Genomic DNA, 26,423 nt, shown 5'->3' with positions numbered 1-26,423 from the left:
GGAGCAAGAACGGTATAGTCACGGATGCAGTTACTACCTCTTTCATTTCAGTTACTAACTGTTTACTAACATAGGTAATAAACAGGTTGCAAAAAGTTAGTAATGGCTGCAGCTAGTAACTGTTTATTAACGTAGGTAGTAAACACGTTGCAAAAGGGTAGTAATGGTTCGAGAAAGGTAGCAAGCGCTGAAGTTACTACCTGTTTTTTTTTTGCAGTTGCTACCTTTTAACTAACTCTTTTCCAAGAGTGTATGTTCAAAGTTCGCGTCTTTTTCGATCATTTCCCTGTTGTGGCACGTACTTCCAAACTTCAAAAATACGTGGAAACTTTTTCATGCGTTTTTTTTACTTCACAATGTGGTAATTCGGCAATCGCTTGAACACCCGAGCACGTTCGCGGTTCGGCGCGCCTTTTTCGATCATTTTTTCTAGCTTGGCATGTGTTGCCATGCTTCGGGAAACTTAATTTTTTTTTTATGTGACGATGTGTCTACTCTCTCCGACGTTGTATTTTCATGCTTCGCATAATGGCGTGACTCGATGCGCTCGTTCGCCTCCACTACGCTTCTGCATTCACGAGCGCTTGTGGTGGGACTGCCATGGTGTAAATTAAAATCCGTGCCTGAGTCAAACATTTCTCCTTGTTTCTCATGTTTGAAATGGGTAGCAATGCTTCGGGAAGGCGTGCGATTATTTTTTTGTTTCAGACGCCAATAGAGAGTTTTAGTACTGCGTACGCTGCGTACGTGGCGGCGGTTGCGTACGTAAGGACACCACGTTCTGCGTAGTGCGCATGCGCAGACCGCAACGCGCACGTATCGCGTTACGTACGCAGCCGCTACGTACGCACGCATGAGATGCGTGCGTGCGTACGTATGAGCTGATCGCGCCGCTCGCGAACAACTTCGCGACAGCGCGAGACTTAGTTTTGCAAAATGGCGGCATCGAAGGCAAGCACCACGGAGGAAGTCCTTTTTCCTTCCTCCGTGGCAAGCACCGACCGCACCGTGACCGACCGGCTCTGTGGCTTAAAATATGGCCATAATCTGGCTATAACACTTGGATTGGCTCACATTGGCTGTCAACAACACGTGCTTCTGTTTTGATATACCAGATGGCGCAACGCGCTTCACGCTCGTTACGTACGCGGGTACTACGGCGTACTAAAAGCCGATTAGTGGCAAACGACGCCACGTAACGCAAGGCGCTTGCGTGATGCGTACGTAGACCATTCCGCAGTACTGAAACTCTCTAATAACTCTTCGTTTTTTTGTTTTTTTTTCTTTCCAAAGCGGCGCGGCGGCTTTCACTTGTGCGTGCGAACGCACTCACGCGCTGCGTCTGGTTTGCACACGATACGCTGATCGCTGTCTGGTTTGCAATCTTTCAAGAGCTGACCGCTTGTGACACCCTCGTTCATTGCTCCCCCGAGGCGCGATTGCCTGTTTCCGTGCGGCGCCAAATTGCAGAAACCACGCCGCCGTGGTTGCGTTTCCCGTTTTGAAAACCAACTCCGTCTCGTTGCGGATAAGACGTATAGTAGCTTTTGAATGTAAACATTCGACAGAAGTCTGTCTGGTTGGGTATGAAAACTGGGAGATGATGCGGCATATACAGCGGACAGCCCAAAATATCAACCGCTCTCTCAAGCCCTTCCCCAGTGTATACAAATGAACTGCGCTCCACGGCAAAATGAGAGAGAGAGATGTTAGGGGGGGGGGTAATTATCCGCCCTGGTAGTGTTTCAAATCAGGGGCGGATCTAGCCACTCATTTCAGGGGGGGGGGGGGGGGGGTGCCTGAAGTAACACAAGAGAAGGAAGGGTAGTTGTGACTTTTTTTTTTAGCAGGAATACTACTCCGTAGCATATATACTGTTATTGTGTACTCACAGTGTTTCATTCATAAGTGATAATTGGTGATCTGAGGTTGACGACAAGCACTGAAGTGAGAGGGGGGATGCTGACACAGACATTAAGGGAAAAGTGGTCCCCCCCCCCCCCCCCCCCCTGGATCCGCCACTGCTTTGAAGACGCCGCTGGTACACGTAGTCCTGCTGTTTCCCCTGAGGAAGGAACCAAGTCGGTTCTGAAACGTCGGGTTTCTTCAAAAACCTTTGGTTAGAGTTTAAATCGTCTCCCAATTATAGCTTTTTCTCTCGTTTTGCTGCCCGAGCAGACGCACAACTATAGATATTTCTTCCGTGTGGTGCTAGTGAACCGAGCGGCGATTCCTTCGATGCGAACTGTTCCACAAGTACCGAATCTGATTCATTGGATTTCAGTTCATCAGACGAGGATTTACTGCGAGTTCAGACTCGGATGAGGATGAGGGAGCGACATCTCGAAAGCGTATGCGGCGTTACGATCAAGATCAAAAGGTGACTGCAAAACATTTTTTTTTTTGCCGGAGTACTCTGGTGCGCTTAGTTCAACATCGATTCCCAAAGTACGTAGGATCTGTCGAATTTTTCAATGCTTGCTTCCCAATCCTTAATTTCTAATACAATAGACCTCTACCGGGGCACGTCACAGCGTGACGTCACCGCTGCACGTGCAAGGCGGCGGTTGGCAGAACACACCCATTGGTGTCTGAGTGGGGTGCAGTCACTCGGTGCTTGGGCCAACTTTTTCTTTTTCTCTTTTTGAAAGCTTAATCTTCATCCCACAGTGGCAACATTAGCTGTGGTATGTGTCAGAGAACGTTTAGGTGTGCGGTAAAGTGCGTGATGAAATATTTACCTCGCTGGTTGGCTGTTTATCTCGGAGAAGGGAACACACGTGGCGGCCTGTGCGAAGAACAGTGTCATTGTCTTCGAAAATGTTTGGTGTTGACTGTGGCGTGTAGTGTGCCTTCAAAGGCATCGACAATATTGGTTCATCTTTGCGGATGGTGAAACTGAGAATATTGTGTGTGGTATGTGAATAACGCGATATGTCCTGTTTACGAAAACACTGGTATTCGTTGTGGGCCGGTTGCAGCAACTGGTTGTCGATGGAACTTTGTGATCTGACATTTTAATGAAGGTAAAAATGCCCGATGGAGGCGGAAATGTTGTAGGCCCGTGTACTCAGATTTGGGCGCACGTTAAAGAACCCCAGGTGGTCGAAATTTCCGGAGCCCTCCACTACGGCGTCTCTCATAATCATCAGTGGTTTTGGGACGTTAAACCCCAAATATCAATCAATCAAGGTAAAAATGCATTTGACGCGATGGCGCCAACATTAAATTGATGTCACTACCAGCGTCGTAAACTGGTCAACTTGGCGCAAACATGGCCGCCGATGGCAACCCTGCTCCCAATACTTCGTCTCTGTCGAAGCGAGTACGTGCCATACACTTTGTCATTATCATCATCGCAGTTGCCACGAACCAGCGCGTGATCCGTTCCTGGAAATCACGGGTAAGATGCACGGCCGCCCGCCCATCTCTGTACTTTCTTTTAACGTGATAGTGTTAAGGATCTCGTTTTGGTATCTATTTGTACCCTGGGAAGACTTGCGTGGCTGTGTGCAACACACCGCGAATCTACCCTGTCAACGCTAGAAGTGTGCATCGGTATTGCCAGTAGGGAACACGTCTAACTCGCAGTAGAGTCGCTGTATATGCTACCTTCCGTAGGGAGCATACGCAGGTACTTGAATACTCAGTGTTTTTCAGTATTCCGTCATCGTACGACTCGCCATACATTGCATTAGTGGATTGCGTTCACGCTTTGGATGTGCGATGTCATATAGGCTTTACCAGCGACCGTTGACCATTCTCCTAGCTGAAATGAAAATCCAAGCTAGTATAGTTAGGTTTAGCTGCAAGCTAAATAAAAATACTCGCAGGGTGGCCAAAAGCAACACGCAGTTTGATTTTTTTCGTACAGCGTCCTTACAGACGTCACCAAAGCCGCCATCTTGATTTACCAAAGGGATGAGGCACGAAGTTTGCGATGTCACGATAATGTTGCCAGCCCATCGCACGCAATTTATTTTGTTATGTTCTTCTACACAGTCCAGTAATAGATCTAGCACCATGATTATCTTCACCGTAATTACGCACGTTAATCGCTGTGTGATTATCGGGAAGCTGATTACTTGGATGTGAGCGCAAAAGAGGGTCGAAGTAAGGAATATACCAACACACCTTGCCTTTCTTTGCTCTCACATCCAAGACGAATGAGAGGCAAACAAGCCCGCATCGCTACCCTCGGTGAAGTTGACGTCATCAAATACGTTGTGTTAATTGGAGTACCATCAAGTTAGGAACCAGCATTTTGCCGCGTCACGTCTAAGCCATCTCGCAGTGTTTATTTTGTAACGATTGACTAGTTCTGCTTATTAACTGGCTGAGCATTGAACGCAAATGTGGCATTCTGCCGCACAAGTAGTGTGCCGAGATACGGGCACAACATAATGGAGGACGTGAGCATGAAGCTTCAGCTGCTGTAACAGACCTTACGTGTACGAAGTGAATCCGTAACGCTCCACAGCGAACCATTTATATAACTTGTCAAGATCTCAAGCTTACAAAAATAGGCCAATTTCACGCTGTTTCGTCACTTGACTAATTTCATTCCGTTTCCTGTTTTGTTCTTTTTTTCTTGCACAGCTCGAGCTACCCTTCCAGCGAGTTGTGGAAACCTACCTGCGGTATAGAACGATCTGCGAGTGAGTTGTAGTGATGAAATATTGTGTCCAGGATATTGCGTTGTCGAGTAGTGAACCATAGGGACATATGGCAAAGTATTTTTTTTTTTGAGCTCATACGTGAAAAGTGACCTATTACGCTTGCACTTGCGCGGATCGGAAATGCTTGAGCACAAGCCCCTAGCAAAGAAGACCTCATTGAACTTCATACAAACGGTTCAACGTTGACGCCGAAAGCCTGCTTCAAAAGTAGAAACAGATATAAAGACGACTACTCCAAGCACCAACTCAGAAGGCGCAGTTCAACGTCATTTTGAAATTATGTCATGCTTGAAGCGTGCTCAGCGTGCGTTCACACGCAACAGGATACACTGAGGTGTCCATGTTTCATTTACACGTGCCGATGAGACAGAGCAGAACTGTTTTTCATGAAAGTTTATTTTATTTCCCACGGTTGACTCGGACACCGACTAGCGTTTTCGTGTGGGCCACTTGGACAACTCGTAATAAGGAGTTGAGTGCAGTTATTTAGCTATACATGTACTTCGTGCTGGTCACTCCGTTTCGAACAAGAGCAGTGATTGAAGCGGCGTTGACCTTTGCATTTTGCAAAGTTGCCGATTGATCAACAGCACTTTGCGTCATATAGTTGAACGCATCTGTAACGATTCCATCGCTAAAACACCAGATTACTGGAAAATTGTGCCAAATTATGAAGCAATTCGGAATGACAAGTAATTTTAAGCACTCCCTTTATAAAAACGCAGTTTGTTTTAGGTGTTCGTGTAGTTAAGCACTTTGTAACACGCTTCTAAAAGTATATGTGGCACCATTTTACACATTCTGTAAAATTTAAAGCTGATAGTTTGCTGAATAGGGGTCAGTGCATTAAGCTATTCAATCGGAGACCAGACTTTTTTGCGAGACATGATGGGTCTCAGTGTGAGGCACGCAGACAAATTACCTTTCAGTCACTCCCAATAGTGTTCCCGCCTTATACTGCAGCTGTACGCCCCTCATACGGTGTTTCCTAATCCCGGTATCGGTCAATGTGTGGCAGATTGATGATGTCGGTTGATGACATCGTATGACTTCACAATGACGTGAAGAAATACCAAATTGTGACGTCATGGTGCCACTTCATCACGTGACCATTGCTCACTCGGTGAAAGTCACATGGCTTCTCAGGTCCTTGCGAGCATCGCAAAATTTAGCAATGTCTCGCGCATGTCTCGGGGAACGACGCGCCAACAAAGTCACCTAAGGCTTCTGCCTTGAAGCTACCACTTGGTTTACTCGTGTGCAGAGACTTTCGTCGGTATCCCAGATCCCGAGCACCTACAAGGCTCCCGTGGAAGAGACGATGACGATGGACTACGTCTTGGACATTCTGTTGATGCCCTTCCCACTGACCTTCAGGCGACAGGTGTGGCTAGTGCTTTGGCGCCACGTGTGGCTCACGCGCGTACGTCACCACTACGTCATCACCCTTCTCGAGCTCGCCGGCATGCTGCTGCTGATGAGCTCGGTGTGGGACGACTCTGTCGCTCCGTACTGGGCGAGGCCCCACAAGGACCAGTTCTTCGACAGCACCACGGCTACCGCCCTCTGGGGACGCCGCAACGAGACCTGGACGCGTGGAGTGCTCGCGTTCGCGCCTGACCAGCCGTTTTACGCTGACTTGGTCGCCAGGGTCTGCAAGGCGTTGGGACCCGAATGGGGTGAGTTTGCAGATCTATTCAAAGTGTTAAAGCCGTACTTACTCGGGAGATGGTGACTAATGAAACATGGCCCCTTCGGCCCGATAAGGAAGGTCTTCATAATCTAGCTCCTTCGTCATGCAAACGCTATGCCTGTGCCTCAGTTATCAATGGCGTATCACAAATCAACAGAAACTCGGCCAACGTTTTATTTTTTTATGCAGCATGTCTTTGACCTCAATCAAGCCAGTCTTTTCGGGGGGGGGGGGGGGGGCAGTGGATAATGGCGGCGTTGATCAAGATGCACGTGGTCGTGCTGCGCGTTCTCATCTTTGAAATTTATCGTATTTCGTTTGTAAATCAGCTATCGAACTTAAATGAAAAAAAAAGTCAATTGGACAGAAGAGTTCGTCCGTGTTTGTCGCCGTCTCTTGCCTGCAAGATTTTTGTGCTTTGTATGGTTCGATATGGAGTACCAACTAGGTGGAAACCCCTCGTAGTTAAACTAGGGCGTGCAGACGCATACGCAAGAGCACGGGATCAGGCAACACGAAAGCCGTATCTATTGTGCGGTCAGTACCATTTTATGTGGGTGTTTGTGTTATCTGTTTTCTATTTCACTGTTTGTGTCTATAGACGTCTTAGTGTTCATGAGCAATGCCTTACGACTATCTTAAGTTTCGGTCGTTGTAAGAGGCTGTTCACCAGGGGCGGGGCGAATATGTATTTTACTATAGAGGGCACAAACGATGAGCGAGTTCCATCGAAGAAGGAGGGGGTGCATGGAGGCAGGCGATGATTTTTTCAGTACTCTAATAAAGTCAACCTATTGGTTAGAAGGTGGAACATATTGCATCAGGCAACGCGCTGTTTCCGGCAACATGCTGAGCGTGGTTCGGCCACGGTGCTCTGTACTTTGTTGCCTACCCCTCCCCCTCTTTTTTTGGGAGGAGGGGTGTAATTTTTGTGACAATAAATCAGTTGCTAGGTGGGCTTCATCTGCTTCGTCCCTGTTTTTCGTGTTCTCAACTCCGCAGAGCTGCCTTTTTCTACAGAGTTGTCCATAACTGCTTGACGCGGTACGCGCGGCGCAGAGCCGATGGCCTTCCAGAGCGCCATCGAAGCAGCCCAGTTCACCGACGAACGCAAGACTGCGGCTTTGCCGGCGGATGACGTGCAGCGTCGCGTGGCCGTGTGGTTCGAGCAGCCGGCTTCCGACCGGCTCACGTACCACGTGCATTTCGCGGACGCCGACTTGGACCTGTACCAGGAATACCGGCTGAAACTGCTGGTGCCGGGACCCGCCAACATTGACGACTTCGACGAGATCAGTTGAGATTGCTCAGTCAAAATGGAAGGGCCTCTTATTATGCGGGTGCACTGTAAAGCAGCTTGCACCCAAAGGGTTATTCGCATGTCTTTGACACCCTACAATAAGTGTGCCTCAACAAACCAAAACATCCGTATCATGGGTGTTTGCTATGGGCACCCAAAGCACCCTTAAAGGAGCAAACTGGCTTACAGTGTGGTTAAGTGGCCTGCTTGTTGGGTCGCACGTGAAATAGTGATGTAGCTTGGCCGATTCGAAAACAATAAATATCTAGGTTAATGTGCCTGACTTTCAAGTCGAAGCTCGCGGAATTGAATTCTGAGTGCCGCGATGGCTCGAGTCTGGTCTGCTTTTATTTGGGTGCATTGTTTAAGAACACCAGAATAATTATTTCTTTTTCCCGAAACCGGTGGGGTAAAATGCCATGAATTCTCGTAGGGGCATTTACACGAAAATTTCCAGTTGTCTTTTTCAATCGCTAAAAGATTAGAAATTATGCTGCTAAGTGTGAGTGCGTTTTAAAAAGTTAATAAGTGCACGCTTTTAATTGCTAGTTTCGGCTCCTTACTGTGCCTTGACGTCACGGCACAGCTCCTCCTCACGTACTCGCGCAAGATGTGACGTTTTTTCGTCCTATCCATGACGTCGCTCCGATGGTGACGCACAAACGGCTTTAACGCAAACTGACGCTAGCACTGTGATTCTTGTGTCGGTTTTTCACTAGCTGCTTTAGGCGTCTACAGACCTGTTCTCAACTCCTTGTCGATAAGCCCTGCTCCATTGATATGATGTTCAAGCTTACATGTGTTGCGTACATTACACAATTCCATACGGAGATAAAAGGCATCCTGGTACATGAGGACGCGAACGAAAACTGCAGATTTTTTAGAGACGGTAGAACTGCTTGCTGTCGATGTTCTTGGCTAAGAAGCACAAGGTTGCAGTTATGCAGCTTCTTACAAACCACTCTGCAGGTGGCGTGTTCGGTCAATAGGTGGCGTGGTGTGTGGTTGTGCGGTCATAAATGCCCGATGAAGCTTTCGGATTACTCTCAGAAGAGCCAAACATGCTAGCACGTATGAGATGTTTATCTATGCATGAATTCCCTGGACGACAGTGGAAGTTAGATATATTAGGGGCTTCGCATCGATAACACGACACTCTTTTTCCCGTTTTGGAGTTGAGGTTACAGTTATTAGGGTAACAAAAATAATTACGATGAGATGGCGGGTGCTCACGAATGGTTGACGCTTTACACGAATAATCGATGCTTCTTGATAACTGAGTATCACAGGCTTTGAAAAAAATGACACTTTTGGGATTTTTCAGGGCTTCTACTTCCACTGCAGTATCTGATTGAATCAACGTATATCAACATGACGGCCGAATCGCTGAAGAAGCCGTTTCACGAAAGGGTGAGCATGCTTGATTAGAGTAAGCTGTTTGTAAAATTTCGAATGACACTTCTGTTCCATAAGTTGCCGAACGCAAACACGGCAATCGGGAGGATTCGGAGGCACTGCCCAGTACTTTGTATTCGATTCACACACCTTCCATTATGCATGGTGTACAGGTGACGTTTGGTACACGCTTAAAAACAAAGGAATGAACCAACAGAGTTTAGGCTCGAGGTATAGGTGCAATCTATTGATTGATTTGTGGGGTTTAACGTCCCAAAACCACCATATGATTATGAGAGACGCCGTAGTGGAGGGCTCCAGAAATTTCGACCACCTGGGGTTCTTTAACGTGCGACCAAATCTGAGCACACGGGCCTACAACATTTCCGCCTCCGTCGGAAATGCAGCCGCCGCAGCCGGGAATCGAACCCGCGACCTGCGGGTCAGCAGCCGAGTACCTTAGCCACTAGACCACCACGGCGGGGCTATAGGTGCAATCTAAGAATTTGATTTTGGAAAAAAAAAGTTTTTGGCTTGCTTCAATTCTGTCACCAGAGGATTTGCAAACTATTCTGATAAAATAATGAATTCTGGAAGCACTCACTTTGAATGTAAATTTTTGATGAATACGAAGAGATGAGTACAATAGAGCATTGAGTACAAGCCTAACAATGTTTAGCAAGGCCATTACGTGCACTTACTTAAGCGCAACACCAGAAAAAAATACAGGACAGGGGAGGAGCAAAAGAGAAAGAAAAGACGGCAGCACCGTCTTTTCTTTCTCTTTTGCTCCTTCCCTGTCTGTAAGTTCACGATGGATCCTAACCAACTGGCCCAACTTACCGCCATTACGTGCACCGATTGGTCTGCAGAGTAAAGTAAACAATATTTGTATATTGCTGGGTTCTACAAGTTCTTTGTTGTTCAGTTGGGTGCTGTCAATAATATTTTTTCTGTAGTCATCAGGCTTCCAACATCAAAAAAGAAGAGAAAAAAAAACAGCGCACAAAGTTACAAAAATGATTTACTTCATCTTATGGTGAAATGTCTCAACAGAAAGAGGTCAGCATAAGTAATGATATTTGTAGTTACATAAATTACTTGGTCTGGCCTGAGTATTGCTTATTTAAGATAACTTTCTGGGCAGTTTCTGAAGCCAATTCACTTTACTCGAAATGCATTTGGAGAGTACAAAAAAAAAACACTAATAGAAATTTGTGACAGAAGGGGACATACGTAGATAGGGATCATGGTGACGGAATGTTATGTTGCACCTTTAACGACGGAAAACGGTGTAACGTGAGAAACGTGACAAACTTAGAAATGTATTTTTGGCGTTTTCGCGGCATTGATGAAATTGCGACATGATAAACACAACATCGCTGCCCGATGACATTTTCAGAAACTTCGTAATATAGGTCAATGCCACCCACAGATGACAGTGTATAGCTCATTTTTTATCGATTAGAAGTTACGTAGGGCCCATAGACGCTAATAAAGTATATGACCTCACGCATGACCTCCAAAATAGCGGGCGCGCGGACCGCCGCGCACCCGCAATCTTGGAGGTTATGCGTTATGGCGTTTATTTGGCGCTGGAATCACCAGGTGGCGTCTCCATCAGCATTGTCTTTCCGCACGTTTTCTTGCTTACGAAGCTTCGTGTCGCGGTAAGCGTGGCGTTTTCCACGTTGTGATATCGGTCTTGACTAATACTCGGAAAATCGTCCAGTGTTCCTTAACAGACTGGATTCCAAGAGAAGGCAAGCGTGCTACGAGGATGCAGATGGTTTGGTGGGCTGATGAGATCGAGAAATTTACAACGATATCGAAGCTGTTTATAGCGATGGACAGGGGTAATTGAAGAAAACCCAGAGTAGCCTTTGCTTTGTAGAGAGCATATTCACGCTAATGATGATAATGATGATGATTCTGCAGTTGGAGCTGCTTCGCTTCCCCTACCCGCGCCTTTTCTACGGATCCGAGGACCGCACCCTGAGCCGGATTGTGCTGCGTTTCGGCATCGCCTTTTTCGTGCCCTTCAGCATACTCGTCACCAAGCTGGTGCGAGAGAAGCGTGCCGGCACCAGGGTGCGCACACGTTGCTCGTGACGTCAGTTTTGCCGAGCATCATAATCACTGCATTACAGGGGAAAACGACATATAATGACCCCCATGGCTTCCATGGCTATAATGTCGATTGCTTTCATTGGTTGCGCCCAACAACAACAACAACAATTTTTGATATATTGCTCTTTTTGCATGCATATATGTATGCACCCTGCAAAAAATGTGACGTCAGTTTTGGGCATGTGGTATTGTGATATGCCTCGAAAGTTTATGATGCGGCACACCCGAGACTTTTAGTAAAAAAAAAAAGAAACAAACACAAGCTTATACATCCTGCATGCTCTTTAAAAACGGCACACATCTGTAAACAAGCGGACTTTCCCGCGATTCAGCTCTTTTTAGTTTTTTTTTTCACTTGGCAGAAATTATGCTGCTTCTGCTGAGAAATGGATTATTCTGTAATAGCCAACCAAAATATTCTAGCCGCCTCCTACTCATGTAACATGAAGGGATAAGAAGACATCCGTGTATACTTCAGGAACAAAAAAAAAAAAAGAACGGGTGACTGATGATCACATCAGGATTTAGCCTAAAGGATGGAGGGGGGGAGGCGAAAACCCTGTACATCGTACTGCGGTGGGAATCTGAACCATCGTCGGAATCTGAACCCACCCCCATCGAATGTTATGGTTCTGCATCTCAACAATGGAAATGGTACGATAGAAAGGGTAACGGCCTCTATGGCTTCCGAAGCTTTATTGTCAGTTGGTTTCATTGTTTGCGCCTAAGGAGAAAACAAAACGAAAATTCTTGAACGATTGCGCTGGCGTAGTGTGTGCACATGTATCCCGCATAAACCGATCTCTGCGCGTCCAGTTCCGCTTCTTTCCGCGCGCAGGAGATGCTACGCCGCGCGGGTCTGGGAGACGTCGCCTACTATTTCGGCCACATGTCCGAGTCCGGCTTCGTGATCTTCGGCGCCATCCTGTTGATGTACGTGCCGCTGTTCGTGTACCGCAACGACAGCGGCACTGCTTTCTTCGAGCATGTCAGTCCGTCCCTCTTCATGTCCATACTAAGCATTGTCGGAATGCAGACCATCCTCAACGCCATGCTACTCGCCCAATTTTTATGGGAGCGTAAGTGTAAATTTTTGGGGTTTCAAGCAGCGGCGTAGCCAGGGGATGGCACACTGGGAACGTGCCTTCCCCCCCCCCCCCGAATTTTTTTCGCTATGGCATAAAGAGTGAAAAATGGCCTTATTAAGGGGTGCCGCTCCCGAAATCAAGGTGTTGCACCCCCGAAAAAAATTTCTGGCTACGCGCCTGGTTTCATGTGTCGTGACCATGTGACTACGAAGCATGCTGCATGCAATGACTTTCAGAGTGGCGGCGCCAGGATTTTTTGTGGCGAATCGGGAGAGGGGGGAAGGTAGAAGGGAGAGGAATATCAATGACAAAGTTTGGAGAGTGGGGTAAAGGGGGGGGGGGGGGAGGACAGGAACACGGATATCTTATGCGCTGTTTTGTCTGCTATTGGGAAGTCAAATGCGGGAAGGCTAAAATCGTGCTGGTAATGACAGCCGCTCTCTCGCTCAGCAATAACAGCGCTGATTGGTCGATGCTTGAAAACAAATAACAAAAAATTGAGCTTATCGTTTAGGCGCAGTCAAGGAACTTCATTTGACGGAAGTTGGCGTCTTACCTGTACTGTTTTATACCCGACTATTTGTAAACAGCGAAATTCGAAAGAAATATTGAAAGCTGGCTTGTTACGTGCCAAAATCGCATGCTGTCTTTGAGACAAACCATATAGGGAACTCTCAATTAGTGTTGATCAGCAGGAGTTTAAAGTGGAGCTAGATTTAAATTTTCGAGTTTTCTTGCATTTCAGGGGATCGAAGCTCCAAATAACCATGGAAAATTAACAAATATTTTAGTTTATTTTGTGCTATCCATCCACCCACCCACCCATCCGTCCGTCCGTCCGTCCGTCCATGTATGTATGTATGTATGTATGTATGTATGTATGTATGTATGTATGTATGTATGTATGTATGTATGTATGTATGTATGTATGTATGTATGTATGTATGTATGTATGTATGTATGTATGTATGTATGTATGTATGTATGTATGTATGTATGTATGTATGTATGTATGTATGTATGTATGTATGTATGTATGTATGTATGTATGTATGTATGTATGTATGTATGTATGTATGTATGTATGTATGTATGTATGTATGTATGTATGTATGTATGTATGTATGTATGTATGTATGTATGTATGTATGTATGTATGTATGTATGTATGTATGTATGTATGTATGTATGTATGTATGTATGTATGTATGTATGATTGTATGTAAAGACTAATTTGTTCCGTGCAGCCAGCGTGGCCTTCGCTGCAGCCGTTGTGTACTGGCTCGCGATCGGCCTGGTCCCGTACGCGATCCTTCAAAACCCGTTCGGACTCGGGTATTACCTCACTCCCAAGATGGACAAGGTGATCACGGCTCTCAGTCCCTGCATGCTGCTGCACTGGGTCCTGCGGGCTACCGAGAGGTTTGAGAAGTACCGTAAGTCTCGGTCCGATGCCAAAATCAAATTACGTTCTCAAGTGGCGTATCCTCCAAACGTTTGCATACTGCATAGTGAATGGTTTCCTTGAAGTAGAAGGAAAAAAAACTAAGCTATGAAGGTAGAGGTACTACTACCACTACTAGTACTACTGCTTCTGTAGTTACTATTATTAATAATATTATATATTAGGAGGAACGTTATAGTAAAAGGCTCCGAAAAGTTTGACCACAACCGAACCACACCCACCCGCTCAACAGTATATGTCCGAAGAACTAGCAGTTGTTCCGTGTACGAATACAACGTACACGCGCAGGAGACGGTGACGGGGGGGGTGCAGGCCTAAGGAGCTTCGCACGTAAATAGTTTGCCATGTTAAACATGTAGCGCGTAGGAGCATCCACCTCGCATGCAAAAGGCCTGTGGTTTGAATCCCGGTGCCGCACAGTTACAAACCGGATAAAAAAATCCGCGTAGTGACGGAACTGCGTTAAGAGCCCGGGGGTGCGGCCTCACCGGTAACCACCGCCGGTAACGCACTCCCTCACCAGAGAAGGGTTGGCCACCCAGGTGCAGTATCTGGCCACTACCTCCCACATGCATACGTCAAATAACTCACGGCCCTCAGTCCCCAGCAGATGCGAAGCAACTGACCGCGGCGGTGGTCAGATCTGCAACGCAGCACAGGGTGCTAAGAATCTTTGGATCCGGACAGGCCGCCATTAGAACCTGAACTTGGCAACGTTTAATGCTAGAACCTTATCTAGTGAGGGAAGTCTAGCTGTACTATTCAAGGAACTAGAGGGTGTTAAATGGGATATAATGGGGCTCAGTGAGGTTAGGAGGACAGATGAGGCCTATACGATGCTACAGAATGGGCACGTCCTTTGCTATCGGGCCTTGGCTGACAGAAGAGAACTTGGAGTGGGGCTTCTAATTCACAAAAAAGATAGCTGGCAACATAGGGGAATTCTATAGCATTAATGAAAGGGTGGTAGGTATCGTAATTAAACTCATTAAGGAATACAAGATGAAGGTGGTACAGGCTTACGCGCCTACATGCAGCCATGGTGACTCTTTAGTTGAAAGCTTCTAGGAAGATGTGGAATCGGCAATAAGTAAGGTAAAAACATAGTATATTATACTGACCGGAGACTTTAATGGAAAGGTAGGGAAGAAGCAGGCTGGAGACCAGGCAAGAGCAGATTGTGGCATTGGTACTAGAAACGCCAGAGGAGAGCTACTAGTAGAATTCGCAGAACGCATTAATTTACGGATTTTGAATACCTTCTACCAAAAACGAGGAAACCGTAAGTGGAGATGGAGGAACCCTAACGGCGAAAAGAAGAACGAAATAGACTTTATAATGAGTGCACACCCAGGCCTCGTGCAGGATGTGGAAGTGGTTGGCAAGGTACGATGCAGAGACCATAGAATGGTGTGGTCTTGAATTCGTCTAGACTTGAAAAAAGAACGACAGAAACTGATACGCAAGAATCCAGTCAATGAGCTAGCACTGAGAGGGAAAGTACAGGAATTCAGAGTCTCGCTTCAGAACAGGTACTCGACTCTTATTGAGGAAACCAACATCAGCGTAGATACAATGAATGATAATCTGACGAGTATCATTACGGAGTATGCAGTGGAAGTTGGAGGCAGGGTAGTTAGACAGGGCACTGGCAAGCTTTCCCAGGAAACGTAGAATCTCATTAAGAAGCGTCAAGGCATGAAAGTCTCAAGTACAACAGACAAAATAGAACTGGCAGAGCTTTCAAAGTTGGTTAATCGACGTGAGGTATCCGATGTAAGATGGTATAACATGGAGAGAATTGAACACGCTCTGAAAAATGGAGGAAACGTCAAAGCAGTGAAGAGGAAACTTGGGATAGGCAAACATCAGATGTATGCACTCATGGACAAAGAAGGCAAAGTAACTACCAATATAGATAGGATAGCTAAAATAGCGGAGGAGTTTTACAGAGATCTGTACAGTAGCCGGGACAACCACGACCTCAATACTATAAGAACTAGCAGTAACCCAGATGACACCCCGCCAGCAATGATAGAAGAAGTCAGAAAAGCTTTGGAGAGCATGCAAAGAGGCAAAGCTGCTGGTGAGGATCAGGTAACATCAGATCTGCTGAAAGATGGAGGACATATTGTATTAGAAAAGCTAGCCACCCTGTTTACGAGGTGTCTCCTGGCCTTGGAAGAATGCCAACATCATCTAAATACATAAGAAAGGAGATGGCAATGACTTTAAGAATTACAGGCCGATCAGCTTGCTCTATGTAGTATAAAAGCTATTTACAAAGGTAATTGCTAACAGAGTTAATAAAATATTAGAACTCGAACAACCAAAAGAACAAGCAGGATTTCGAACAGGCTACTCAACAATCGACCACATTCATACTATGAATCTAGAAATAGAGAAATCCCGGCTGCGGCGGCTGCATTTCCGATGGAGGCGGAAATGTTGTAGGCCCGTGTGCTCAGATTTGGGTGCACGTTAAAGATGTGCAGGTGGTCTAAATTTCCAGGTGGTCTAAATTTCCGGAGCCCTCCACTACGGCGTCTCTCATAATCATATGGTGGTTTTGGGACGTTAAACCCCACATATCAATCTGGAAATAGAGAAATGCTCAGAATATGATCAACCACTATGCATAGCCTTCATAGATAATGGGAAGGCGTTTGACTCGGTAGAAATATCAGCCGTCATGCAGACAATGCGGAATCAGGGTGTTGATGAAGCATATATAAACATCCTGGAATAAATCTACAGAGGATCAACTGCTACCACAGTGCTTCATAAAGAAAGCAACAGAATACTAATCAAGAAAGGTGTAAGGCAGGCGGATACAATCTCACCAATGCTATTTACCACGTGCTTACAGGAGGTTTTCAGAAGCCTAGAATGGGAACAGTTATAGATAAGATTTAATGAAGAGTGTCTCACTAACCTGCGCTTCACCAATGACATTGCATTGCTGAGTAACTCAGGGGACGAACTGCAACTCATGATTACGGAGTTAGACAAGGAGAGCAGAAAGGTGGGTGTTAAATCTAATCTGCAGAAAACGAAAGTAATGTACAACAACCTCGGAAGGGAGCAGCGCTTCGAGATAGGTAATAATGCACTTCAAGTTGTAAAATACTATGTCTACTTAGGGCAAGTAATAACCGCGGAGCCGAACCACGAGATTGAAGTAACTAGAAGAATAAGAATGGGGTGGAGCACATTTGGCAAGCACTCTCAAATTATGACAGGTAGATTGCCACTATCCCTCAAGAGGAAGGTATATAACAGCTGTATCTTGCCGGTACTTAACTACGGAGCAGAAACCTGGAGACTTGCAAAGAAGGTTCAGCTTAAATTGAGGACGACACAGCGAGCAACGGAAAGAAAAATGGCAGGTGTAACCGTAAGAGACAAGAAGGGAGCAGAGTGGATTAGGGAACAAACGGGGGTTAAGGATATCATAGCTGAAATCAAGGAGAGGAAATGGACATGGGCCGGACATGTAGCGCGTAGACAGGATAACCGCTGGTCATTAAGGGCAACTAATTGGATTCCCAGAGAAGGCAATCGGGTTGGGGGGAGACGGAAGGTTAGGTGGGCAGACGAGATTATTTATTTATTTATTTATTTATTCATAATACCCCTAAAGGCCCTCGTGAGAGGGTATTACATAGGGGGGGGGGTTACATAAGCAAAAGTACAAACAATAAACGTCAAAAACAAAAAAAAGGTCAAAAAATTCAAATTAAATACAGACTAAGGTTGAGATATATGTTATAACAAGTAATTGGTAAAGACAGCAAAAATAGAGAAAAGAATAGGCAACAAATCATTGGAATACAGATAAGTACACAGTGAACAACCTATTAAATTCAAGAAAAAATAATCAATACACTTGATAAAAAAAAAGAAAACAAATAAAGCGTACACTCAAAAACGAATAAAAAATATACACTCACTCATCACACCTCAAATAAGCTGAATCAAGGTAAAAATACTACACGTGTGCTCTGCACGTTATAGAAAAGAGGGAAAAACAAGTAAAAGAGCAAAAGTTAGATGATGTCAGTATTTTGAATTAGTTCTTGAAATTTCGTGGCGTTTTTTTCTAAGGCAATGTGGAATGGTAGATTATTCCAATCGATTGTGGTACGCGGAATGAATGACTTGGAAAAAGCAGATGACTTACAGTTTAAGCGTTTAACTTTGTAGCCCGCAAACTTTAAGAAGTTTGCGGGTATAAATTGGCAGCAGCAAGCACAGGACTGACTTAACTGGCGGAACATGGGAGAGGCCTTTGTCCTGCAGTGGACGTAGTCAGGCTGATGAAGATGATGATGCGTAGAAGGAAAAGGCTTCCCTGGTGCTTATTAACGTTTTGTCGTGCCTGCAGTAAGATGGTGGTGGCGGCTGTCATTTTAAGTAGGGCGTAGCGTAACCCTTGAGGCATAAACTTCATTCCAGTTGTTACTTTCGACAAACTTCGTCCCGGCAGTGTCCTGTCGAAGCGCGCTTGACGTTTTTTACTTAGTCGAAGCTACGGCTCACTTCTGCCTTTTGCGCTGGTTCGCCTGTGTGTTCCGGTGCTGCTGTCGCGCGTATAAAACTTCACCGCCCGGTGCATACATGTACGTTATCACTTACCCGCTTTCTGGCCTACACGATTCACAGAGGTTGATCTATCGTGGGAGAGCATGAGGTACAATAGCACCACGCTGGACAACGTAGCCGTGAGCTGCTTGTGTGGCGTCGGCATCGCTGAGGTGGTCGTCCTGGTGGGAGCGGTCATATTCCTGGACAACGTGGCGCCCTGGGGATACGGTGTTCGCAAGCCGCTCTACTACTTCCTCTCCGTGAGTTGGCCCCACTTGTTTGTCGTCGAGCGTGAAGCGTAAATCAAATTGATGATTTTGGTTTAGGGGCGAAGCTCCTTAAGGCGTAGGCAAGTCCCGCGTTGTAGTTGCCACCGCTATAGTATTCGGAGCGTTCCCTAGATGGTGCTGCAGCTCTCGCTCCACTCCGATGCATGCTCTCGTGTGACAGGACACCGCGTTTGCTCTTGCGTTAAAATGCGTTCGCTCTTGGCACGCTTATTCTTTCGCCGGCAGTCTCAGTGCTTCGAGTATGAGCGACGAAGACAAGGCAGCGGTGCGGATGGCTCGGAAAACGGCTGCAGCGCGTGCTTGCCGTCTTTACACGATGATCGCCTGGGCAAGATTTACGGAGGATTGGCGGTTTACCGATGTACCACCCGAGCTTTACCCACTCATCATCATTGATGATTGATTGATATGTGAGTTCTAACGTACCAAAAACACCATATGATTATGAGAGATGCCGTAGTGGAGGGCTCCGGAAATTTCGACCACCCTCGAGTTCTTTAACGTGCACCCAAATCTGAGCCCACCACTCATCATTATTCACTCCGTGTATATGCTCTTACTTTTTACTGTTTAGGTAGGTTCTGAATCACTTCTTTAGTAATTATCGAATGATCATTGGTATCAGAATTTTATGCCTCACGAAACAATGGACAAAAAATTGCCTGATCCCACGCACAGTTCGAATCGATGATATGCGAAGCACGAATGTGAAACGTTGATATGTCACTTTAAAATCAGCACAACATAACGAGGTGGAGGTAAATGAAGCCGCACATGACTTCCGTGTCACGATTATCATGTTTGGATGTGTCGTTTATTTTCGCAATCTATTCGCGTCACGTGATACCAAATTTTATATTTGTGGAGCTAGCGAAACGGCCGCGAGCCCGCTATGAGCGTGGTATGTTGTCAAGTTCTTACATGACACACGTGTCCGGATTATCATGTTTGCACCAGTCATATATTTCGTCATCCATTGAGCTTACGTAACACCAAATTTGGTATATGTGGGGCTAGCAAAACGGCCGCGAGTGCATCATGAAGGGCCCAATATACTCTAATGTAGCGTTGAAGCGTGCGCACGCTGGGCACGAGGATGCTACGTTAGCAAAACGCGAGCACTCTAGTCTTACGCCAGGCGCGACCAGCATCCGTCAGCGCGGCCCGACGGCAACCAGCGCGAAATGCGACATGCTGCATTTCGTGCCAATGCGTTACCCAGACAACACTGCATCTCCCTCTTTTCATGACGGAGCGATGCCGGACGCGCTGAAACGCGCATGCGTCAAAGCAACGCAGCGCGGCGCGCGCCTGCGAGTATATGGCAGGACCGGCGCCTGGCGTGGCAACGCCGGCGTGATGCGAGGAAATGAACGCCGGCGAGCACGCGCACCTCGTCAAGTCGTAATCTATTGGTGCGTTGACTGCGACATGTAGTCATGTTCCCACATGACACGCATCTTGTGATTGTTTGCACCAGTCACATACCTTCGTCATTCATTGGCGTCACGTAATACCAAATTTGGCATATGTGAAGCTAGTGAAACGGCCGCGAGATCATCATCAGTGTGGCATGTAGTCATGTTGATACATGACACGCATGTCATGATCATCATGTTTGGACGTGTCATTTACCTATGTCGTCCGTTCGTGTCACGTAATACCGAATTTGCCTCATGAGAAGCTAGCGAAACGACCGTGGGCGCCTCTTGAGCGTGGCGTGTAGTCATGTTGTAACGTGACACGCATCTCACGATTATCAGGTTTGCACCAGTCACATACCTTTGTCATCAATTCACGTATACCGTAATACTAAATTCGGTATTTGTGACACTAGCGAAACCGCCGGGAGCGCATCATGAGCGTTGAACCTAGTCATGTTATTACATTACACAGATGTCATGATTTTCATGTTAGGGTCGGTTGCTTGTGTTCGCCATGCAATCATGGCATACCATACCAGTTTTGCAACATGTCAGGTGAACGAAACCACCGCAACAGCTGCAGTACCATGAAATGTAAATTGTGGCATCCATGAAATACATGCCATGATTTTCATGTTATGACTAGTCAAATATGTTCTTCATACAATGATGTTATGCCATACCAAGTTTGGTATTGATACCATTATCGAAATGGTCAGGAGAGTTAGAAGTCGTATGTGGAGATAGATAGATAGATAGATAGATAGAAGGACAGACAGACAGAAATAGACAGACAGACAGACAGACAGACAGACAGACAGACAGACAGATAGATAGATAGATAGATAGATAGATAGATAGATAGATAGATAGATAGATAGATAGATAGACAGATAGATAGATAGATAGATAGAGAGATAGATATATAGATAGATAGATAGATAGATAGATAGATAGATAGATACGCTCAATGTCGCAAAATTCACTAAGAAAGGCTTAGCATTTAAAACTGGTATCTCTCGGAAACAAGAGCAGGTGCAGTGATTCCCCGCGTACCTCAAGCGCTTCCTCTCGTTTCTCGTTTCATTGAGCGCACTGGAGGCTAACCAAGAAGGAGTGGCACGTGGAAAAGAAGATTAATGCCAGCGCGCATCATGACCTTGAGCCATGGTGTAATTCCGGTGTGCGGTAGTGTTGCTACTGCGTAATTTTAGCGCACTATTGTCGGATATAACTCGAGAAGTCCGGAGAAGCCCCGCCTACGCGACAAAAACCCGACAGTCTTTCACCTCCGCCGCCGCTGGTGCCGCTTGCTGCTGCTTGCTGCTGCTTGCTGCTGCCACTGCTTGCTGCTGCTGCTTGCTGCTGCTGCTTACTGCTGCTGCTTACTGCTGCTGCTTGCTGCTGCTGCTGCTGCTAAAAATAATAATAATATAAAGGAGATTTATTAAGCAGAAAGGTTGATGCTTGGAAGGCTTGGAAGGCGATGTACCAGCCGCAATTTCCGAGCTCGAGCCGCTGCTGCACACTCAATGCTGCTGCCTCTGCGCCTGAGTACTTCCTCTTCTTTACAATGGCCCCACGGAGAAAAAAAGGAGCCATCCTGGCGACTTAGTCCTTTGCAGGCGGCGTTAAACCGTGGTACTGCTTGAGCCTCTGGACGTGTACAACCTCGCGGTTGCGACGTCGCAAGTCTGATGGTGGCGTAAGAGGCTCAATGAGGTAGTTTACTGGCGAAGTTTGTTCGAGAATACGATATGGCCCATCGTACTTTGGCAGAAGTTTGGCATCGTACTTTGGCATCGTACTTTGGCAGCCCAGGTGTGCGATGCGGCACTGACAGCCATACAAGAGCACCCGAAAGAAAAACGGGAGCTGAGGTCTGGGCATCATGAATTGCTTTTTGCCTGTTTTGGGCATGGCAGGTAAAGCGACGCGCTAACTGGCGGCATTCTTCTGCGTGTCTGGCGGCGTCCAAGATCGGTAGGCACTCGGACGCGTCCGGTCGATAGGGCAAAATGGTGTCAATGGTGCGGGAGGGGTGACGGCCGTAGAGGAGGTAAAAAGGGGAGAAGCCTGTTGTCGCTTGTGCTGCCGTATTATAGGCGTATGTAATGAATGGGAGGACTAAGTCCCAGTTAGAGTGGTCAGGCGTCACATACATAGATAGCATGTCACCGAGAGTACGATTAAAGCGCTCGGTAGCCCCATTGGTTTGAGTGTGGTAAGCGGTACATGTGCGATGTACAATAGCACACTCAGCGAGCAATTTTTCAATGACCTCGGACAAGAAGGCGCGGCCGCGGTCACTGAGGAGTTCTTGAGGGCCTCCATGACGCAACACAAAATGACGCAGTAGGAAAGTGGCAACCTCCTGTGCTGTAGCCGTTTGAAAAGCAGCGGTCTCAGCATAGCGCGTTAGGTGGTCGATAGCAACGATTATCCACCTGTTGCCAGTCGGAGTCAATGGAAGTGGCCCATAAATATCGATTCCAACCCGTTCGAAGGGTCGAGAAGGGCATGGTAAAGGCTGCAGTTCACCGGCGGAGGCGTGTGGTGAAGATTTTCGGCGCTGACATTCGGCACAAGAGCGGACGAAGTTGCGGACGAAAGTATACATACCACGCCAGTAGTAGCGATGTCGAAGCCTTTCGTAGGTCTTGAAGACTCCTGCGTGGCCACATTGCGGGTCAGCGTGGAAAGAGGAACAAATCTGCGACCTCAGGGTTCGTGGAACGACGAGCAGCCACTTGCGTCCCTCTGGTGCGTAGTTGCGTCGATGGAGAAGCGTGTCACGTATCAAGAAGTGTGGAACTTGGCGCTAAGCGTTCGCGTCTTTGGGAGTTCAGAAGTGTCGGAGAGATGATTGAGGAGAGACGCAGTCCACGGGTCATTGCGTTGTTCGATAGCAATGGTGTCAAAGTCAAGCGATGACAATGTGGAATCGCAAGCGGAGTCAGCTGTGGCATTCTGGGACAGGGGGGAACGGGAAAGGGCGTCGGTGTCAGCATGCTTCCGTCCTGACCGATAAACCACGCTTATGTCGTAATCTTGAACTTTCAACGCCCAGCGAGCGAGGCGGCCAGATGGGTCTTTTAACGTCGAAAGCCAGAACAGCGCGTGGTGGTTGGTCACGACGTCAAAAGAACGACCATATAGATATGGGCGAAACTTTCAAAGGGTCCACACAATGGCCAAGCACTCTTTTTCTGTGACGCTGTAGTTCCTCCCAGCCTTGGTAAGGGTGCGACTAGCGTATGCCACGACGTATTCCTGATGCTCCGGTTTACGCTGTGCGAGCACAGCACCCAGGCCTACACCACTGGCGTCGGTGTGGAATTCAGTTGGAGCTTCAGGATCGAAATGGCGTAGAATGGGTGGCGTCGTGAGAAGCCGTCGCAAGTTGGGGAAAGCCTCGTCGCAGGCAGAGGACCACGATAAGAGGTCTTTACAGCTGCTGAGAAGTTGCGTGAGAGGTGATATAATAGACACGAAGTTTCGGACGAATCGCCGGAAATACGAACACAAGCCGATGAAACTTCGAAGTTCTTTGATGGTGGCAGGTTTAGGAAACGCCGTAACAGCTCGCAATTTCTAGGGATCCGGAAGGATGCCTTCCTTGGAAACAACGTGGCCCAAAATGTTCTGTTGACGCATGGCAAATCAACATTTGTTTTAGGTTTAATTGCAAACCGGCGTTAGTTAAACAAGTAAGGACGTGCTGAAGGCGACGTAAGTGTGTGTCAAAGTTAGGGGCGAAGACCACGATATCATCGAGGTAACACAAGCATATCTTCCATTTTAGTCCACGCAGGATGTTGTCCATCATTCGTTCGAACGTTGCAGGTGCATTGCAAAGTCCGAAGGGCATGACGGTGAATTCATATAAGCCGTCTGGCGTGACAAAAGCGGTTTCGGGGCGATCGGCCTCCGCCATAGGCACCTGCCAGTAGCCTGACCGCAAGTCTAACGAGGAAAAGAACTCAGCCCCCTGCGAACTGTCCAAAGCATCGTCAATGCGCGGTAGTGGATAGACATCTTTCAGGGTGATCTTGTTCAATCGACGGAAATCGACACAGAAACGAATAGAACCGTCTTTATTTTTAACGAGAACCACCGGACACGCCCATGGGCTCTGTGAAGGTCGAATGACGCCTCTGCGAAGCTTGTCGTCTACTTGGTCAGCAATGACGCGGCGTTCTGTAGCGGACACGCGATATGGTCGTTGTCGCAGCGGTGAGTGGGACCCAGTGTCGATGTGGTGTTCTACTGCTAAGGCACGGCCGAGAGATGTTTGTTCAACGGCGAAAGAATGGCGGTAGCTCTCAAGAATGGTGAGGAGTTGTGAACGCTGCGAAGATGTCAAATATGCAGTGATGAATAGTTGAAATATGTTTGCCGACGTTGAGTCAGGCGCTGAGACGACAGCCAGTTCACAGACGGAGGTAGAAGGCACCTCATCGGTTACGGATATAATTCTGGAAGAACTGATTGTCTCGACGTGGCCAAGGCACTCATGACAAAGTAGGGATAAAGACGACGACTTATGATTATAAATTGACATTGTGGTTGAGCCTTCTACAAGATCGAGAGCAGCAAAAGGAAGGGGGAGGGCTCTTCGGGCGACGAATATTGGAAATGGTATGAAGAAGACCGCGCCGTCGGATATGGCGCTGCATGAAACTGGAACGAACGCAAAAGAGCATAGAGGGATGTAGGTGTCATTGCTAACGACAAGTTTAGCGGCAAACTGGGTGTCGACGGACGCTTGATCATCCAGGGAGCAACATTCATCCTCAGCCCTAGCACAGTCGATTACGGCGTTATGACGCGACAAAAAGTCCCATCCCAAAATAATATTATGGGAGCATGATGAAAGAACAACGAACTCTATCGTATACAGAACGTCCTGAATTGTCACGCGGGCTGTACATACTGCGGTCGGTTGAACAGGTTGAGCACTGGCTGTGCGAAGCGATAATCCGGAGAAAGGCGTCGTAACCTTACGAATTGAGCGGCGAAATCCAGCATATATAACAGAAACAGCTGCACCGGTATCTACAAGAGCGACAGTAGGGATATTTTCGACGAACACATCAATAACATTGGTAGGTGACAAATGAGGACTTGGGCAAACCGAAACTTGCGCAGTTGTTGCCTCAGGAACTGCGTCGTCTAGTTTTCCTCCTCGTTAGGCGCGGGCCGTCGGCGCATAGGAGAAGGCGAGCGGCGGCGTGGAGAGGGCGAGCGAAGACGTCCCGACCGAGGGCGGTGTTCGTCCTGGTAGCGGGCTGGCATTGGAGTGGAGGAACCGTATCGCGCGTTGGAGTCAAGCGGGAAGAAAGCCTCATGGCGGTTTTCATTGGCGATATGCGTCCGGCGGCGGCAATACCTTGCGACGTGTCCGGGGTATCGACAAGCGTAACATATCGGGCGATTGTCGAGGGTGCGCCACGGGTTGGCGGTGTTAGTGCTGGTCCAGTGAACTGGAGGTGCCGGACAGCTCGCGCGAGGCTGGAACGGAGGCGCAGGCGCCTTGCGAGTTGGCATGGCTGCAGCCGCGGCGTAGGTGAGAGGAGCAGCCACAAGATTAGGCTCGCGAGCAGCTGGTAAAGCCTCGGCGACCTCTCCTTGAATGACGTCACGTAGAGACGATGGTAAAGTTGTGGTAGCTTCTGGTGTGAAAGGCACCAAGGAAAGCTGTCTTGCAACTTCTTCGCGGACAAATGCTTTTATTTCGGCTATTAGTGACGCTTGGTCATGACCACTGATCACACTAGACAGCGATGCCAAATCGTGCGCTGGAGGACGTCTTGTCAGAGCTCGCTGCTTCCGCAATTCATCGTAGCTTTGGCAGAGGCTAATTACGTCGTTAACAGTGGTCAGGCTTTTCGCCAAGAGCATTTGAAAAGCGTCGTTGTCAATCCCTTTGAGGATGTGCTTACATTTTTCAGCTTCCGTCATTTCGGCGTTCACGCGTCTGCACAAATCGACGACGTCTTCTATGTAACTTGTGAAGGTTTCACCCATTTCTTGTGCGCTTGTGCGTAAACGTTGCTCGGCACGAAGTTTTCGGACGGCAGGTCGATAAAAGACTGATAAAATCGATGTTTTAAATTGCGGCCACGTTTGGACGTCTGCCTCGTGGTTTCTAAGCCAAAGGTTGGCTATACCCGCGAGGTAGAACGACACGCGTGTCAACTTGTCCGCGTCCGTCCACCTGTTTAAAGCGCTCACCCGTTCGAAAGTCGAGAGCCAATCTTCAAAGTCGTTGTCATCTGTTCCACTGAAGATTGGAGGCTCCCGCTTAGGAACACTGCCTGGACAGGTGGCCGGAAGAGATGGAAGCGTCTGCTGATCGGCGTCCGGCAT

The 26,423-nt window shown here is 47.4% G+C and overlaps 1 protein-coding gene across 1 annotated transcript; it reads left to right on the top strand.

The window, feature by feature from the left end:
* The first annotated feature begins 4,594 nt into the window (after positions 1 to 4,594).
* LOC142774439 (uncharacterized) lies at positions 4,595 to 11,278 on the top strand. Its single transcript, XM_075874792.1, has 5 exons — positions 4,595 to 4,658; positions 5,944 to 6,358; positions 7,432 to 7,668; positions 8,997 to 9,082; positions 11,006 to 11,278. The coding sequence occupies exons 2-5, from the start codon at positions 6,001 to 6,003 to the stop codon at positions 11,177 to 11,179; spliced, it is 855 nt and encodes a 284-aa protein (XP_075730907.1). The 5' UTR covers positions 4,595 to 4,658; positions 5,944 to 6,000; the 3' UTR covers positions 11,180 to 11,278.
* Positions 11,279 to 26,423: the final 15,145 nt, after the last annotated feature.

Source organism: Rhipicephalus microplus, chromosome 10 (assembly GCF_043290135.1).
Source record: "Rhipicephalus microplus isolate Deutch F79 chromosome 10, USDA_Rmic, whole genome shotgun sequence".
Taxonomy (NCBI): Eukaryota; Metazoa; Arthropoda; class Arachnida; order Ixodida; family Ixodidae; genus Rhipicephalus; species Rhipicephalus microplus.
This window is presented reverse-complemented; position numbering and strand designations above follow the sequence as displayed.